Source organism: Cetorhinus maximus, chromosome 5 (genome assembly GCF_964194155.1).
Source record: "Cetorhinus maximus chromosome 5, sCetMax3.hap1.1, whole genome shotgun sequence".
In the NCBI taxonomy this organism is placed as follows: Eukaryota; Metazoa; Chordata; class Chondrichthyes; order Lamniformes; family Cetorhinidae; genus Cetorhinus; species Cetorhinus maximus.
Window position 1 is genome coordinate 64,239,144 of NC_135883.1, and position 20,241 is coordinate 64,259,384.

Sequence of the window (20,241 nt, forward strand, 5' to 3'; positions counted from 1 at the left end):
GTACATGTGCAACAGTAAGAAAAAACCTGTAGGTTTTAGAGAAATTGTCTGTAATTGTTTTTTTATAAATAAGATATTAAATTGGATCTGATTTTAAATTATTCAAAACGCATCCATTTCCACAGAGTTAAATTTGTACATATCCACTAGCATACCAGTTGAGTCACAGGATCACGGAATTTTAACGGCACAGAAGGAGGCCATTCGGCCCATTGTGTCTACACCGGCTCTCCAAATGAACATTATGATCTAGTGCCATTTCCCTGCCTTTTCCCCGTACCCTTGCACATGTTTCTATTCAAATAATCATCTAATGCCCTCTTGAATGCTTTGATTGAACCCGCCTCCACCACACTTCCAGGCAGTGCATTCCAAACCCGAACTAGTCGTTGTGTGAAAAAGATTTTTCTCACGTCACGTTTGCTTCTTTTGCAAATCATTTTAAATCTATGCCCTCTCATTCTTGATCCTTTTACAAGCGGGAACAGCTTCTCCCTATTTACTCTGTCCAGCCCCCTCATGATTTTGAACATCTCTACCAAATCTCCTCTTAGCCTTCTTCCCTCCAAGGAGAACAGTCCCAACCTCTCCAGTCTATCTTCGTAACTGTAGTTTCTCATCCCTGGAACCATTCTTGTAATCCTCTTCTGCACTCTCTTCAATGTGTTCACATCCTCCCTATAATGCGGCGCCCAGGACTGTACTCAATACTCCAGCTAAGGCCTAACAAGTGTCTTATATAAATTCAGCATAACCTCCTTGCTCTTGTACTCTATGCCCTATTAATAATGCCCAGGATACGATATGCTTTATTAACTGCTCTCTCCACCTGTTCTGCCACCTTAAATAATCTATATACACCCAGGTCTTTCTGCTCCTGCACCCCCTTCAAAATTTCACCCCTTACTTTATATTGTCTATCCATGTTCTTCCTACCAAAATGCATCACCTCCCACTTCTCCACATTGAATTTCATTTGCCACCTATCTGCCCACTCCACCAACTTGTCTATGTCCTTTTGAAGTTCTACACTGTCCTCCTTGCGGTTTACAACACTCCTAAGCTTTGTATCATCCACAAACTTTGAAATTGTCCCCTGCACACCAAGATCTAGATCATTAATATATATATCAGGAAAAGCAAGGGTCCCAGTACCTATCCCTGGGAAACTCCACTACAAACTTTCCTCCAGCCTGAAAAACACCCATTGACCATATTCTCTGCTTCCTATTTTTCAGCCAATTTTTTATCCACGTTGCTACTGTCCCTTTATTCCATGAGCAATAACTTTTCTCTCAAGTCAGTTGTGTGGCATTGTATCAAACGCCTTTTGAAAGTCCATGTACACCACATCAACAACATTACTCTCATCCACCTTTCCTGTTACCTCTACAAAAAACTCCAGCAAGTTAGCTAAACATGATTTCCCTTTTAGAAATCCATGCTGGCTCTTCCTTATCAACCCATATTTTTCCATGTGACTACTAATTCTATCCCGAATAATTGTTTCTAGAATCTTGCCCAGCACTGAAGTTAAACTGACTGGTCTGTAATCGCTGGGCTTATCCTTACAACCTTTTTTTGAACAATGGCTTAATGTTTGCAATTCTCCAGTCCTCTGGCACCACTCCTGAGTCTAGGGAAGACTGAAATATTATGGCCAGTGCCCCTGCAATTTCTACTCTCACTTCCTTCAATATCCTTGGATGCATCTTGTCCAGTCCCGGTGCCTTGTCAACTTTAAGTACCAACAGCCTATTCAATACTTCCTCCTTATCAATTTTGAACCCTTCTAGTGACAGAGTTTCCTCATCTGTCACAATGGCTTGGGTAGCATCTACCTCCTTGGTAAAGACGGATGCAACATATTTATTTAATACCTCAGTCATGGCCCCTTCGTCCATGTGTAAATTCCCTTTTAGGCTCCTAATCGCCCCTACTCCTCCTTTTACCACCTTTTTACTAGAAGACTTTGGGATTCCCTTTATGTTGGCTGCCAGTCTTTTCTCATAATCCCTCTTCGCATCTCTAATATGCTTTCTCATCTCCTCCTGAACCTTTTGTATTCCACGATTCTCAATTATATTTTCTAACTGACACCTGTCATAAGCACACTTTTTCTTTCTTATCTTAATTTCCATCTCCTTTTTCATCCAGGAAGCACTGGATTTGTTTGTGCTACCTTTCCCTCTTGATGGAATATACCTTGACTGTGCCCCAACCAATTCTTTTTTCAGAGTAGCCCATTGTTCAGCTACAGCTTTTCCCACCAATCTTCTTGCCCCATCAAAGTTGGCTCTTGTCCAGTTAATTATTCTTACTCTGGATTGCCTATCGCCCTTTTCTATCATCATCCTAAAATGTACAATACAACAATCACTGTCTCCTAAATGTTCCCCCACTGACACTTAAGTCACTTTGTAGGGCTGTTTTATAAGGCATGTACAACAGTAAGAGTGGCTGATGGCTTATTAATATGGCATGCTTTTAACCAATGCCCCTAATGCACACTCTTGTCCATTATTTTGACCATATTCAGCACATAGATAAGAAAAGCATATTTCAGATGGAGAACAGGCTTCAACAATTGAATTATTTTTAAATAAAACAATATTTTTTCCACATGACTTGAATAACAGGACACTGGCAATACCTGGTTATAAAATGGTATTGCTAATTGCTAATCCAACCATTCCCGAAACCCAGTGGGCATTTTATTTTTTCTTTGGGGAGTATATTTCTACTTCTGTTTATTTGTACAGTAAAACAATTGGAAGTCAGAAGCATCTGAAACAGGGCGGAAATTGAATTTTGTCCTTATATACCATAGAGTTTAATGTTGTGCAAGTTAAATGATGATAAAGGCCTGGTTTACAAGCTACATGAAGCTGTTCTAGTGTCCTTTTTGGCAAGATGAGCATAATTTTTATTTGAAATACTGTAATTTAGCTAATCAAAATCAGAATTTATCTTCCTAGATTATAAAGAAGTTAGTTTCTGTAATCTCTGATTTGTGTTAAAAGAAACCATTTTTTATTAATCTCCCTATCATAAAATGCAAAGACAGTGAATTGACAGCTTCACTGGATGCAGTGAAGCGAAAGCAAACTCCGTATTGTACAAAATCTCTGTTAAAATAAATCAAACATTTTATGGCCAAGAAATGTCTATGATTCAGCATTTATATATATTACTGCTACTGCCATGAATTCTAATGATTGATAAGTTATTGTATGCTAATTCAATACTATTGCTTAGGCAGTTCAGACATGGAATGTAACGCCAAATTCATAAGTGTAATATTTGTAAAGAGGTTGCTCCTTATGTTTAAATGATGCACTAAATAGCGGCACACATCACAAGGCAACTGCAGTTAAGCTTATTAACTAATGGCTGTACGGTAGTGTTGACCAAAATTCCTTAGTTTAATGTTTCACCTGACGTTCCAGAGATCTCCCTTAATTAAAGCTGCGATTATAGTGGTACTCAGGCTGACTGAGTTCTTGAAGGACGCATATTGTATTGCTGTCTACTGGATACATTTTAAAACGTTATTGTTTTGTTTCTGTTCATTGACTCCTCCCCGCCTTTTCTTTTCTGTCCAGGTTTTTATTCAAAATACTTAGGGGTAATGTTATTGTCATCAGTATGGAGATGAAAAGAGAAAAGAGGTGCATAGCCAACAATTCTTCCTAGCTGCAGAAACCTCAGATGGTCCATCCAGACTTGACATTACTGGATCCACTGGGTGGATAGCTAACATATGAACTGCCTCTACATGTCCGAGGTGCAAAACCATCCTTGAGCCGAGGCATTATCCAGTTAGGGGGTATTAAATATCCTATCATATTACCGCTCAAAGAGTAGGAAGTTCTTCCAATGTTCTTGTCAGAATATCTTCCTTAGCAATTATCACCACTGCTTGTGTCACCTTGGTTTCATTGGTAGTGCACTCACAGTTGAGTCAAAGGGTTCTGGGTTTTGTGTTTTAGCCCCACTTTAGGAATGAAACACATAATCTAGGCTGACACTGCAATACCATCTTTTGGATATAATTAGACAATGCTCTAGTCTACCGATTCTCGCAGTTGAACTTGACACCAAAGACTCTGTCACTATTTGAAGAACAGAATATCTCCTTTAGAGCTGACTAGCATTTCCCTTCAATTGACACCATCAAAAGAAATTAACTGGTTGTTCAATTTATGAGATCTTCCTGTGCATAAAATGGATGCCATGTTTGCCTGTAGAGGACAGGGTGGTTCATTAAATGTATGTAATGTTTCTGGCATTTTACTGGCACATGATGACTTGCTCCAAAGCCAGCACAGCACTCCTAAAGTAAATCATTACAAGAGATATATTGGCGACATGATAAGGCATTGCATAAATGCAAGTTGTTTTTTACTTTCAGTGTTTGAGAAGACTGTAATCAAGCATGACTTCACTGACACCTAGAACAGGAAGATCTCCAGCCTTGTTCCAAACAAGGGAAAATTGACAGCTGCTTTACTGTCTTGCAATCTCCATCAATTTCCCCGAACAGCAGCACCAGCGGTACAAGAAGGTACTTTCTTTTATTTTTGGCTTTCACAAGTTGCAAGAAACAGCCAGTTGCACCTACACAGCCATTTGGGGTCAACACCTAAAGTGCAGTGGCTAATATAATAGCTTTTGACCATTGGCCGCAGGTAGGCACAGGTAAATGAACTGGTATAGAATCAAATTTAGATCCAGATGGCCAGATTTATGTGGTAGCATTCTCCTGTCAAGGGTCTTAGAAGCTTGACTTAAGTATTGGTGGTGATGCTTCTGATAATCCACATAAGGTTTTGCCAGGCTCCTTTCAAATATTAGCAGAGAAAATAATCTTCCAAAGACCTTTTAGCAAATTAAGGTGAAGGAATGACTGATGTGTGGAGCTTGATTTCGTAATTAAATCCCCTTCCAATTTTGGAATATCTATATCATATAGACCTTTGATGAAAGCCATCCTGAAGATCATCTGCTTATGATGCAAGCATGTTTCTCCAAGAACTATAACGTCACTAGCCAAGCGTTTCTTCACTGTGGGAAAGTGATTGGCTCAGTGTACGTTTAACCGCATGAAGAATTTTGATTTCCTTAGCTAGTCAGGGATTTTGCTGCAATCTTCATTTCTAATTTTCTCTTGGACTCCAACCAATGGGTTAAATTCAGAAAATAATCAAGTGCTCCAAGAGAATGATAGACAGTTGTGATACTGGACACGTTAATCTCTCTAGTTGCCACAAACCAATGGGAATTTTTGACTGAGGTGATGGGTGGAATCTTAATGCCTTGACCTCTGAAGGAACAGTGGGACGATTTTTGGGTCGCATACCTGACTTCCCGATTAGTGGGCCTTCTGGTTGCTCTTTACCTGTCAAGGGCCTTAGACAGGCAAACCAATTGAAATCACGCCTTTGGACTCCCTGACCAATTAGAAAGGGTGGGCAGGAGGATGCAACCATTCTGCCAGAGGAAAGATTTCTATTTAAAGGGACCACAACATGTTTCAGCAAAGCCCAGCCGCACTTGGATTTTTCAGGCAGCAACACTCACAGGAATGAAGAGAAGATCTGGGAAGGCTGCCCCATGGGTGTCTCATTCCTACCTGGAGGTTCTGCTGCAGAACATGAGGGGGTTGCAGTGAGGTGAGAATGGGAGGATGAGGACAGTCTCTGCAATCAAGCAGGCGTGGATGGAAGTGACCGAGGAAGTCGGCAGCGGTAGTGTGTCCCTCCAACCTGGAGACAGTGCATAAAAAGGATCCAGGATCTCAGGATGGCATAACAGGTGGATGGCATAACACCTTCAGGTGTCAAGACTCACACTCTGACTTGCCCAGGGTTCTCCACAGCCAGCCATTTCAGACCAACACATCTTGCAGCTCAGCTCATGCCTCTCTCTCCAGGCCCCTCCTCACATCCCCATCTGAACAACCAACGCTCACACTCACTCACTCTCACCTTTCTGCCATCTCACACCCATGCCTCCACAATCCTCCTCCACAAATGATATCCTTCCCTCCTCTCTGCACAAGCCATTACAATCACTCACAGCTTCCTGCTTTCTCTCCCCTGCAGGAGAAGGGATCACACAATTTGGCGAGAGGCAGAGTTATTGGGTGGGGGAGGTAGGGGGAACCAGGCTTTCACTGAAAGTCAGCCACCTGTTAAGCAGTGAAAACATTGAGAAGGAATTCTGTGAACAGCAGCTTTGCACCTGACCATGCCTAGAGCTCTTCACTGTAACTGATCAAAACCTGCACGGCTGATCAGTTTCACTGAAAAAGCTCTTCCCATTGTGGACTTGCCTTGGTGACCCTGGTGGGTTACTACCAGATAGGAAAACAGTCTGCAGAGCAGGGAAATCCAGGATTCAGTGCTAAATGAGCTCATAAGTGGTTTCTCAAACTACATCAACAAATTCTAAATTACGCACAGAACCCAAGGGAGTTCCCCACTCTACTTCATTCCTGCCCATGAGAAAGCTAGCAAAGGATAGGATGATTTTGTGATCCTGACCTAACGTCACTCTCTTCAAATTTCCCACTCCCCCAATCACAAACTTGTCTCAAGAGCCTAAAAAAATCCTGCCCCCCACCCCCACCCAACACCGCTCTACTCTGGTGAATCCCATTATTGGAAAAGGTGATTCAAGAGCTGTAACTGTGTATATGTGTTTGCTCTTCCATAACGTTGGTAAGTGGTTCTATAACTAAAATGGAAAGAGCCATTGCAGAAGATGAAAATACTGCATTTGCTCATGGGGACTAATTGCCAATCGAAAGAGCAGATTCGATGGGCTGAATGGCTGTGCACTGTCCATTACTGTTGCAGACTAGATCTTGAAAGTACTGAAGAACCAACTGCTCTGTGAGTGAATGCACAGTTCAGCAGCCTTCCAGATTAGAACTGTCTAAGACAATTGCCTTTTTTTCTTCATTGATGATCAGACACTTAAATCCAAAATGTGTGATATTAATAAGCACTTGAACAAATATCAAGATGGTAGAATTAAGCTGGATCAGTATAACTGTTGGTATAGGGGGATAGCTGAGCTTTATCTGGAATACAATGACACCAAACAGATAACAATTACATTAAATGAGCCAAAAATAACTAATATTGTTGTTATGAAGTTATTTCATCTTTCCTGGAGTGGTCTTCAGGAATTTCAGTTTGGGATCTGTGATTCCCTTGTTAGCTCATCTTCTGTGTTCAGGAAGGAAATTCCCAGAGTGTTTTTTTAACCTCTAAGCTGGAATACATTCTTTTCCCGTTAGTTTTTATTTGACTTGTGGAGAAAAGAGCATTGGTTTTCTTAAGTTTCACCATGAAAGAATTTGACAGCTTGTCAGAGAATCATAGGTTCATAGAAGAATACAGAACAGGAGGCCATTCAGTCCATCGAATCTGTACCTGCTCTTTCGAATGGCAATCCAGTTAGTCCCCTTGCCCACTCTTTTCCCATGTCCTTGCAGTTTTTCCCCTCTAGGTATTTATAAAATTTCCCTTGGAAAACTACTGCTGAATCTGTATCCACCACCCTGTCAAGTAGTGCAAACCAAATATTAACCACCCGTTACTTAAAAACATTTTCCTCATGTCACCACTGTTTCTTTTGCCAAGCACTCTAAACCTGTGCTTTCTGGTCATTGACCCTTCAGCCATTGGAAACCACTTCTCTTTCCTTACTCTATCTAAACTCTACGTGATTTTGAACACCCCTATCAAATCTCCTCTGCTACAAGGAGAACAATCCAAGCTTCTCCAATCTCTCCATGTATCTGCAATCTCTCATCCTTGGAACCACTGTAATAAATCTCTTCAGTGCTGTCTCCAAAGCCGTTCATTTTCATACATTTCTTATCAAGCGAACATTGTAGACGTAACCAATTCCACAAAATGTAGTCGCCATAGTTTCTATTTCATTTATGTTCCATTTACTACGGACCAATTGTGCTAATTTTCTAGCTCTGAGAGAAAGTATAGAATAATGTATTAATTTATTTCAAGAAATAAATAAGAGTCTATTCATCTGGCAACAAGCAAATGCTCAAAATTTTGCGAACTTCTCAGCAAACCTTTTGTTTATTTGAAATCTCAATTCTACAATATAACCTAACTTAAATCCTAAAAGAAAATCTAAAAAGAAATTGCTAGATGCTCTTGCATATAAACAGAATATGTATTTGCATTCCACTGGTGATGCAGATGAATTGTGGAATTAAAATGTCATATATTTTGCCACGCAATGCCTTCTATTTGAAAACAAATATTGAGTGACTTATTATATAGTGAAACATAGTCATCTGCTTATTGTATTACAATTTGGGTCATACATTTCACTTATGTTCAGAATCATAGATATGTACAGCACATTAAGGAAACTATTGGACCGTGCTAACTATTGTTTGTGCCAGCTTTTTACTACAGCAGTTCAAAATGAACCCTATTGCCCTCATCTCGCCCCATAGTTCTGTGTCTTCCTCTGCTTCAAATATTTATTCAGTATTCCCTGAAAATGTACACTAATATTTCCATCAACCACTTCTACAGCAAATCATTTTCTGCATAAGTTAATTTCTTCTAAACTCTCACCTCCAAACATTAAAATAATCTTTCCTGAGCCACTTCAACAAAATTCATCATAATCTGTTCAATTTAACTGTGGAAGAATTACTTTGTGCTCCAATGAGCCGTTTTGAAATCTCTGGAAATGTCTGTTTTGAGCATGGTACTAACTTACATTCAGTTCAAACAAAATTCCAAAAAATCTGTATTCACAAATGAATAAAATAGCAGCTTCCCAACCCTGCCATCTTCTTGACGAATCTATGCTGCACACTGGCTATAGTTTTAATGTTCATTCTAGGATAGAGATTGCAAAAATATACACAATATTTTATCACTATGACCTTCCCAATGCTTTGTGGAAATGTATCTTTACTCCTGTACTCCATGCTAATATTTATAAAAACCTAAACTGTCCTTTTATAATAGCTTTATCTATCTGCTTTTGCACATCAAAATATTTTTTCTGTACATCTTAGATCATCATAAATTTCACACAAGACTTGCCTTCTACCAAACGCTGAAATGATCTTGGGATCCAAAAAATGGTTCCTGCACCTAGTGTGCCTGAAATATGATTGACAGGATCAGTCTTTCTTTCCTTCCCCCACCACCGCCCCCAATTTCCCACCTGCTCCGGGCATTCACTCTAATCCATTCTATTGAAACACAAGGATGGATTGGGTGGGAAAGGGAATTGGGACAGATGCATGAGGATAAGAAAAGGGGGTAAGTTGACTGACATGCAACAACAAGAGAAGACATAAGTATGTTTTTTCCAGTGATTGAATCCCAGTGTTCAAATTCGAATTATTTTCACAGTATCACATTGGAGTAAATGTACCACAGCCCTGGATTAAAATCTGATGTCCAACATAAGAATCTAGATGGTCATGTTTTATAGGGTTGCATTTGCATCAATGTGACCATGATGGGAGGCTGCTTTGGAACTCTCAAGACTATTATCAGTTACAATAGCTCAGATAGGTAATCAGACACACAAAATGTATCTAGGGTTTGCCCAGAATAAAAACAAACATGAGTTTTGTGCATCATAAATTTTGTTGGTTCAAGTGCCTCAGCTGGCTTTCACCAACATGAATTTAACACAAATATACATAAGTAATTTCAGATATTTTCCTATGTTTTAATAAGTCAGCTGTTGATCTGATGAATACAAACTCACTCATATAGAAATACATAGAACACACAGCCCAGAAACAGGACATTCAACCTGACCAGTTCATGTCAGCATTTATGCTCCATTCCAGCCTCTTCCCATCCTTCCTCATCTAACTCTATCAGCATAACCTTCTAATTTCCTTCTCCATCATATCCTTAAAAACATCTGTACTATTCACCTCACAACCACTCCTTGTGGTAGTGAGTTCCACATTCTCACAAGTCTATGGACCAAGTGGTTTCTGATGAATTCCTTACTTGATTTCTTGTTGGCTATCTTATATTGATGGCCTTTGGTTTTTCTCTTGCCCATAAGTGGAAACAACCACTGTGTCTACTCTATCAAAAACCTTTTGTAATTTTAAAGACCTGTATTAGGTCACCATTCAGCCTTCTCTTTTCAGGAGAAAAATGGCCCAACTTATTGATCCCTTCCTGATAATTCTGATATCATTTGATCCATTGTTTTGTGTGTTTCTGTAAGTTTCGTGCAGTTTAAAGGTGTATTTACAAAATATCAAATATTTGGACCATTCTCCTGTATTCTCCTGACCCAAATAGAGCAGGGGAAAAATGGGAACTTCAATTTTGAATATGTCTGGAGTATTTTGTGAACTCCAGGAATAATATTGTAATTGAGTTTTACAAATTTCCCTTTGCTCTGTTCAACAACAATGACAAAAATTAAAAAGGAGAAAAAAAACAATTTAACATGTGAAGTAACGGCAAAGTTGATGAAAATTTGATAAGATTCTACTTACTTTGTTGTTTCTGCCGTGCTTTATCACATATGGCAGGTCTCTGATAGATCTTTTTCCCATCAGGCAAGGAGCAATCATTGCTGCAAACTACTACTCCTAGACAGGATTTCTTCAGAATGTGACAGTTGTGGTTGTTGGTATTCCTCATGGCCCATCCACTCTGATGTCTTTGTGCATTTTTATCATCAGCACTATAAATAAATTTTATGTAGGAATCCGTCCACTCCTGGAAACTATCCAATTGATGCACATCCTTTAAAGAGAAATTAAACAATAAATCGAATGTAGTTTTCTTTAAGTTGTACATGTGCCTTCAATCACAATCAACAGTGAAAACGAAAATGTCAGCAACACCTGTAATGTCATGCGTTGTTGATGGTCGTGGCTTTAATTTTGACAAAATCATTCAGATAATTAAATTCATTGGGTTTTGTGAGGTGATTTCAATGCAGAGCTCAGCTTTCATGAACGTTATTAATTAATACATCTGTAGATAAACAGTAGTAGCAAAAAACTTGTCTTGAGAATCATGCTATTGAAAGATACATCAATACAGTTTACATCATATATCAGAGAACAATCAAAGAAATATTAAAACAATCTGCATAGACACATATATGTGTATTATAATAAATGGGCAATATAATGTTTTGTTATTAGGGCTGTATCTTAATATCTTTTAACAGGAAATCTCTTGCCCATTTTTATCTGCAATGGCTCTTGTACTATTTGTAAAAGAAACGCTGTAATTCATGTTAGTTCATTTTTCAATAAATACGGAAATAACTGATTAGCATCTTTTATGGGGTTTTTTAAACAGTTCTTATTGAAGCATAATGTTAAGCAATCAATGGGAAATGTTTCAGAGAAGTACTTTGCCTGAGACAGAGCAACTGAATTAATGTCTACAATGTTAAACTACTCTAAAGATTTCTATAATAATCGAGAAGGAACTTGTGCCTGTCACATACAGAATCGTTACATTCGGGCCACTGATGGCAATTTTTTTGAAGTGTTACAAAGGCAGATAGAGTAGCCACATGCTATGATATGAACTTCCCCGCTCCTCTTCAAATATTGTCGTGGAATCTAATACATCCAATCTTTATATTTAAAGACACCACTTCCATCATTGCAGAACCGCTGCATCCTTGCATTGAAGATTACATCGCCCAGACGATGTCTTCAAATCCTGAGGGGGTCCAGCACCTTCTGTCCATAGGCCAGGGTCCTACCAACTGAACCAAACTAACAACAATCATTCAGGTCAGCTCCCCTAATTATGTGTCACCTCGTGTGAAATGCAAATTGAGATGTGCACAGACATAAACGGACCACTTAACGCTTCCTGCTTAATTTTCAGGCGAGGCGAATAATAGTCGATCTGTATTAAGACTGCATTATAATACAATCACTTGCCCATTTAAGCTGCAGGGTTTATAAAGCAGCCAGCAACCAAAACATACAGATTGTGCATTTTGGAACTTTCTCTGTAGGTAATTTTCTCGTGCGATCACTTCAGAGTCAGAAAATAAATCTGAATATTCTTTGACGAGATATTGACAAACGAAACTACTAAGGCGGTAAGGGGGAAAACAGAGCCCATAACTAAATGTGAGAAAGGGGTGCAGGAATGCGCTTTATAATGGACAGATAATGTTGATCTATATTCATTACACTTAACTGAGTAATCCACAAGTTATGTGCAAACATTTCTGGTGATTCTATACCCCGCTCTCACATGGTACTGAGCAGTACCACCCCATGAAATGTAGAACGGACACGCTTTTTAAGAGCGAAAAACTGTTCGGTGCGGTGAAATTAATAACGACAAAAGTCAAACACTGCGGCTGCTGGAAGTCTTAAATAATGACAGAAAATGCTGGAAATACTCAGCAGGTCTGGCAGCCTCTGTGGAGAGAGAAATATCATTGAGTTCTGGTGTAAGGTCACATCAGGTTAATATAAAAGCAAAAAACTGCGGATTCTGGAAATCCAAAACAAAAATAAAAATACCTGGAAAAAACTCAGCAGGTCTGACAGCATCTGCGGAGAGGAATATAGTTAACGTTTCGAGCCCGTATGACCCTTCACGTTAACTCTTGTTTCTCTCTCCACAGAGGCTACCAGACCTCAAATTAATATAGGGATCGCGCCATCCATTCGCATTGAAGTTGTGACGAAGACTTCATGCCTGGGATTAAAGTAAATTTCCCCTGGTGCATTGACATGCTGCACAACCTGACAGCGCCTGTATGGGAGAAGGTAGAACACAAGGTGCGGTTACAGGTCACACACGCACCTCGATAACCAGGCAGCCAGATGTTGCTCAATGAAGGAGCGGGATGTTGTCGGGGGTCCCCGGTTCTGTTTGAGCGCCCTGTGCAGCTTATACTCACCTGGGGCAACTTGGGGTCGTTAATGTCCCAGGATAGCGGCGATTCGAGTGAAGAGATGTAGTCGGAGTTTGGGAAACAATGTTCTCCGTTTTTCAACATCCTCCTGAGCTGGTCTTTTTTTTTGATTGTGCAAGCACGAACGAAAAAGCCGACCACAGCCTCTCAAAAATTCAGAACCGGTTTAGCTGAGAGATTTGAATTCCCCTCTGAATAGCAGATAAAAGATAAGCATCAATTCTACATTGCTGACAAAACTTGTTCGATGGAATAGTTTATGTTATAGATGGTAACAGGTCACAACTCGAGCAAATGATTTATACGCGTAAAGGAAAATAAAACAAAATAAATCATTATTTAAGAAAAAACACCAGCATCTTCCTAACAGATATGCGTGTCATCTGGTAAATAAAATCCAGGTTAAGGCTAGACGTTCAAACCCTACTTATAAAATAAACTCAGTTACTGATTTGACAAGAGGAGATGTGGTCCTGTATATCTAGATCAAGGATTATGTAAGATTGGACAGTATTGAGTCTCACATACCATTGCCAACTGGACTAAAGTCAATCAAAACGCCCCAGCTTTGTAGAAATGAGTGCCAATTCGAGAGGGGGCAGGTAGGGCAGTGTCTGCCCGGATGCAAATAATTTTTATCTCACCTCACAAATATTTCACTCGAAAATGTTCTAACAGACAAAAAAAATAAATAAAACTTGCCGAGGAAAGGCAAGTAAGACATTAAACTTTATGGCGTGCAGGTAAGTCAAAGTTTCCGCGAGCTGAAGTCGAAAGCCTCTTCACCCCGGCACAAGCTTAAGAGATGAGGGCAAAGTTTCTCTGAAAATGAATCCAGACAGGTACACCTGAGCTCTCTGGATAGAATCAATCCAACACAAATAGATGAACGAGGTTACCCATGCACCGACACTCCAGCGGCAAAAGGTGTTTACCTGGCCGAAGACTGGAGGGAGAGGCAGTTCAAACCCGGCTGTGTGGTGCTGGAGAGCGGCGACCGCCAAGTGTCCTGTACGCCACTGTGCGGTTTAACTGAGGATCCGAGCACTCCGGTGAGTCACACGATCCAGGAAAGGAACAGCAAGCTTCATCGGAACCTCAACTCTATGGTATGTCATGCAAATAAGTTCTGCTCTCTGTCCAATGAGCGACTCACATGGGCCTGAATCAAGGTTTGGCTCAAGTTAGAAAAAAAACTCCCATCATTTAAGCCACAATGGAATTGAAGAGGTACACAACAAAATCCTGCCACTTTCTACAGGTAAAGGCAGAAAGCAGTATTGATTTATTTTTGATCAACCGGATGGCATGTACCGAAATTCACCTTCACTCTTAATAGTCCCCAAAGAATTTTTTTAATTCATCCATGGTATGTGGGCATCACTGGCTAGGCCAGCATTTACTGCCCATCCCTAATTGCTCATGTTTAGACGGCATTTTAGGAGTCACCCACATTGCTGTGGGCCTGGAGTCGCACGTGGACCAGGTCAGGTAAGGACAGCAGATTTCCTTTCCTAAAGGGCATTAGTGAACCAAAACAAAAATAAAAATACCTGGAAAATCTCAGCAGGTCTGGCAGCATCTGCAGAGAGGAACACAGTTAATGTTTCAAGTCTGTATGGCTCTTCAACAGAACAGATGGGTTTTTACAACAATGTTTTTGTGGTCATCATCAGACTTTTAATTCTGGATTTTTATTGAATTCAAATTCCACCATCTGCTGTGGTGGGATTCAAACCTTGGGTCTCTGGAATACTGGTCCAGTGACAATACAACTATGCCACCACCCACCCCAGTTGAGAAATCCTTTGCCTGATGTGAGTAGACCTATCTTGGTAGGCTCAGCCCACCTAATCCGGTTGTTTCCAGCAGACAGCCAGATTTTAACCTGCTAAAACAGTACAATTTACCTGTGCAGAGCACTCCTATGCTTCCTATTGCTAGTCCAGATAGGGCTACCATCAAAAGTGTAGAGTCTTGCCTTAGATATTCTGTCAGTTATGGTGGTGCTCATCACTTAAGGAGGTGGCCATGGAAATAGTGGATGCGTTGGTTGTCATCTTCCAAAATTATGTAGATTCTGTAATAGACCGGGCAAGATTGGAGGGTGGCAAATGTAACCCCACTATTTAAAAAAGGAGGGAGGGGAAAATAACAGGGAATTACAGACCGATTAGCCTAACATCAGTGGTAGGGAAAATGCTAAAGTCTATTATAAAGGATGTGATAACAGGGCACTTCGAAAATATCAATGGAATTAGACAAAGGCAACATGGGTTTATGAAAGGGAAATCATGTTTGACAAACCTACTGGCATTTTTTTGAGGATGTAACTAATAGAATAGATAAGGGAGAACCAGTGGATGTGTGTATTTGGATTTTCAGAAAGTTTTTGATAAAGTCCCACATAAGAGGTTAGTGTACAAAATTAAAGCACATGGGATGGGGGGTAATATATTGGCATGGATTGAGAATTGGTTAGCAGACAGGAAACAGAGAGTCGGAATAAATGGGTCTGTTTTGGCAGGCGGTGGCTGGATCAAAATCCTGGAACTCCCTCCCTAAGAGCACTCTGGATGTTCCTACAACACATGGATTGCAGCCATTTAGAAGGCAGCTCACCACCACCTTCTCAAGGGCAATTAGGGCTGGGCAACAAATGCTGGCCTAGCCTGTGACACACACATCCCATGAACAAATAAATTAAAATATCTTTTATGCGGTTAAACATCCTAAGCTGTCTCAAAGGGACATAATCAGAAATATATTATCAAGACAAAAATAGGACACATTAGGATAGGTGACCAAACATTTGGTCAAAGAAGGAGCATCTGAAAAGAGGGAGCATGGTAGAAAAGTAAATGTGTTTGGGAAGGGAATTCCAGAGCTTAAGGCCTGGACAGCTGAAGGAACAGCTATCATGGAATAAAAGCGACAGCAGCAACATGGAATCAAAATTGGCTGAGTAATAGGAAACAGAGGGTAATGGTCAATAGATATTTTTCAGGCTGGAGGAAGGTTTGTAGTGGAGTTCCCCAGGTGTCGGCATTGGGACCCTTGCTTTTCCTGGTGTATATTAAAGATCAAGATCTTGGTGTGCAGGGGACAATTTCAAACTTTGCGGATGATACGAAACTTGGAAGCATTGTAAACTGTGATGAGGACAGTATAGAATTTCAGAAGAACATAGACAAGTTGGTGGAGTGGGCAGATAGGTGGCAGATGAAGTTTGATGCGGAGAAGTGTGAGGTGATGCATTTTGGTAGGAAGAACATGGACAGGCAATATAAAGTAATGGGTACAATTCTTAAGGGGTTGCAGGAGCAGAGGGACCTGGGTGTATATGTGTATAGACCATTGAAGGTGCCAGGACAGGTGGAGAGAGCAGTTAATAAAGCATACAGTATCCTGGGATTTACTAATAGGGGCACAGAGTACAAGAGCAGGGAGGTTTTGATGAACTTATATAAGACACTCGTTAGACCTCAGCTGAAGTATTGTGTACAGTTCTGAGCGACACATTATAGGAAGGATGTGCACATATTGGAGAGAGTGCAGAAGAGGTTTACAAGAATGGTTCCAGGGATGAGAATCTTGAGTTGTGAAGATAGATTGGAGAGGTTGGGACTGTTCTCCTTGGAGAGGAGAAGGCTAAGAGGAGATTTGATAGAGGTGTTCAAAATCATGAAAGGGCTGGATAGAGTAGATAGGGAGAAACTGTTCCTGCTTGTTAAAAGGACCAAGAATGAGAGGGCACAGGTTTAAAGTGATTTGCAAAAGAAGCAAAGTGATGTGAGAAAAAACTTTTTCACACAACAAGTGGTTCAGATTTGGAATGCACTGCCTGGAAGTGGTGGTGGCAGGTTCAATCGAGGCATTCAAGAGGGCATTAGATGATTATTTGAATAGAAACAATGTGCAAGGGTTACAGGGAAAAGGCAGGAGAATATCATAATGCTTATCTGGAGAGTTGGTGCATACACGATGGGCCAAATGGCTTCCTTCTACATTGTAATAATTCTATGTCTTTGGCATTGTGTGTGGAAAAGGAAGTGGGGGGTGCACATGAGCTAGAGTTCAAGGAAGCATAGCTCCCAGAGATTTATAGGGCTGGAGGCTGTTACAGAGGTGGAAAGGGACAAGGCCAAGGAAGGATTTGAACTAAAGGATGAAAATTTGAAAATCGAGGTGTTGCTGGGCCAGGTGCCAAAGTAGATCAGAGAGAACATGATTGATGAATTATTCCTAGCTGATTCCTGGGAAGAACGTGTTGTTTTATAAAGAAACACCAAGTCAGATGGGCCTATACTCATTGGCGTTTAGAAGAATGAGAGGTGATCTTATTGAAACATATAAGTTGCTGAGAGGATGTTTTCCCTTGTGAAAGAGTCTAACACTAGGGGCCAAAGTTTAAAAATAAAGGGTCTCCCTTTTAAGAACAGAGATGAGGAGGAACTTTTCCTACAAGAGGGCCATTAGCCTTTGGAATTCTCTTCCACAAAGAGCATTGGAGGCTGTGTCATTGAATATATTCAAGGCTGAGTTAGATTTTTGATAGACAAGCGAGTGAAGGGTTGTGGGGACCAGTCAGAAAAGTGGAGTTAAGGCCACAATCAGATCAGCCATGATCTTATTGAATGGTGGAACAAGCTTGAGGGGCTGAATGGCCTACCCCTGCTATGTCTTATGATGGGTGAAAAAGGTCTTGGAGCAAGTTACAATATGTCCAGCAGAATTTAGCTTAGCTCAGGTTTATGAAGGGCGAAGACAAAAGGCCAACCAAGAGAGCATTGGAATCATTGAGAGTGGAGGTAACAAAAGCATGGATAATGGTTTCCGCAGCAGATAAGCTGAAGCAGGGGTGGAGATGGGCAATAAATGAGAGGTGGAAGTGTCTTTGTGATGGAGAGGATATGGGGTCAGAATCTCAGGTCAGTGTCAAACAGAGCGCCAAGACTGTGAACAACCTTATCCAGCCTGAGGCAGTTTAAATTGTTGATCAAGGAATGTACATTGTGGCAGGATCCAAAGACAATGTCTTCAGTCTTCCCGAAATTTAATTGGAGGAAATTTCAGCTCGTATATCTAGTTATGTTATTGGGTAATCCAGAATGTAACATGAGTATTCCCTTGTGATCTGAACTGGATATTTTTGTCTTTTTAATAATGTACCTCTTTAACCTAACATTTTAAAGTAACTCTTTTTCAAATCCATTCCTTGGCAAAAATACTCAAAAAGTCCTGACATGTAACAACCATTTTACCTGTTAGAGAATTTATTTTCCCATTCATCTGGACTTCAGGGCAAACAATCTGAGCTCCCAGTAATGGATTTGCTTTTTCAGACTGATGGATGTGTTAACATTAACACTCTGGAGTACCATTGGCTTGCCTGCTCCAGGTAACTGGATGTTAAGTCCAACAAAAGGATTGGATTTTTCCTTAGTTCTGTTGAAGAGTCATACGGACTCGAAACGTTAACTGTGTTCCTCTCCGCAGATGCTGTGAGACCCGCTGAGTTTTTCCAGGTATTTTTATTTTTGTTTTGAAAAGGATTGGTGTAGTTCAGGGTTTCAATTGCCAGCTAACAATGGAATAATTCCTTCTGAGGTGGCTGAAAATTCCACATTATCTAGATGAATGTTGAAGACAAAAGCTAAATTACTTACTGAAGTCAGATAATTCCATTCAAACCTTTATGGCTTTTATGCATGGAGTGTGGTAAACATGATTGGTGAATTCCAGGCACAGATTGCTACGTGGAAATATGATGTTGTGGCTCTAACAGAGACCTGGCTCAAAGAAGGGCAGGAGTGGGTGTTAAATATTCCTGGATACAAGGTGTTCAGGAAAGTTAAGAAGGGAAGAAAAGGGGGAGGGGTGGCTTCAGTTTTACAGGGCATTGGTGAGACCACATCTCTATGCGCAGTTTTGGTCTCCTTATTTAACGAAGGATGTTAATGCATTGGAGGCAGTTCAGAAGAAGTTTACTAGATTGATAGCTGGTATGAGTGGGTTGTCTTATGAGGAAAGGTTGGACAGACTGGGCTTGTTTCCGCTGGAGTTTAGAAGAATGAGGGGTGAGTTGATTGACATATGTAAGATCCTGAACGGTCTTGACAAGCTGGATGCGGAAATGAGGTTTCTTCTTCTGGGTGAGTCCAGAACTAGGGGGAACTGTTTTAAAATTAGGTGACGGCCTTTTAGGACAGAGATGAGAAGAAATTTTTTCTCTGAGGGTTGTGTGACTTTGGAACTCTGCCTCAGAAGGCAGTGGAGGAGGGGTCATTGAATATTTTTCAGGCAGAGGTAGATAGATTCTTGTTAGGCAAGGGATTCAAAGGTTATCGGGGGTAGATGGAAATGCAGAATTAGTAATACAGACAGATCAGCCATGGTCTTATTGAATGGCGGAGCAGGCTCGACGGGTCGAATGGTCTACTCTGCTCCTATTTCGTATGTTCGTATTGATTAAGGAGAGCACTGCAGTGCTGCAGAAAGAGGATGTCCCAGAGGAGTCAAGGACAGAATCTATTAGGCTAGAGCTAAGGAACAAAAAAGGTGTGATAACATTGCTCAGTGCAGTCTATAGGCCACCAACTAGTGGGAAGGATGTAGAGGAACAAATTTGCATGGAAATTACAGAGAGGTGCAAAAATTATGAAGTAGCTATAAGGGAGGACTTTAATTATCCATTTATAGACTGTGAAATTAGTTGTGCAAAGGGCAGTGAGGGACAGTAGTTCCTAGTGTGTGTTCAGGAAAACTTTCTACAGCCAGTATTTTTCCAGTCCAATGAGAAAGGAGACACTTCTAGACCTGGTTGTTAGGAATGAGGTGGGCCAAGTGGATCAAGTATCAGTAGGAGAGTATTTAGGGGACAGTGATTAATGTCTCATAAAATTTAGGCAGGCTATGGAAAAGGACAAAGACAAAGAACAATCCAGAGTAAGAATAATTACCTGGGAATCCAACTTCAATGGGGTAAGAACAGATCTCAGCTAACTAAATAGGAGTGAAAGGTTGGCAGGAAAAACATTAGCTGAAAAATGGGCTACCTTCAAAGAAGAGATAGTTCAGGCACAGTCAAGGTATATTATCTCAAAAGGGAAAGGTAGGGCAAACAAATTCAGAGCTCCCTGGATGACAAAAGAGATAGAAATTAAGATAAGGAAGCAAAAGTGCACTTATGACAAATAAAAGGTAGAAAATACAATTGAGAACCAGGCTGAACATAAAAGGTTCAGAGGGTGGTGAAAAAGAAATAAGGGAAGCAAAGAGGGA

The 20,241-nt window shown here is 40.5% G+C and overlaps 1 protein-coding gene across 1 annotated transcript in view; it reads right to left on the minus strand.

Moving 5' to 3' along the window:
* Positions 1 to 13,996, minus strand: part of LOC144680299 (chorion-specific transcription factor GCMa-like) — a 38,833-nt gene extending 24,837 nt beyond the window's left edge. The window contains exons 1-3 of the mRNA XM_078541284.1: positions 13,893 to 13,996; positions 12,943 to 13,148; positions 10,544 to 10,796 (exon numbers count right to left, since the gene is read on the minus strand). Coding sequence (XP_078397410.1) covers positions 10,544 to 10,796; positions 12,943 to 13,041 — 352 coding nt within the window. The 5' untranslated portion in view covers positions 13,042 to 13,148; positions 13,893 to 13,996. The remainder of the gene's footprint in view (positions 1 to 10,543; positions 10,797 to 12,942; positions 13,149 to 13,892) is intronic.
* Positions 13,997 to 20,241: the final 6,245 nt, after the last annotated feature.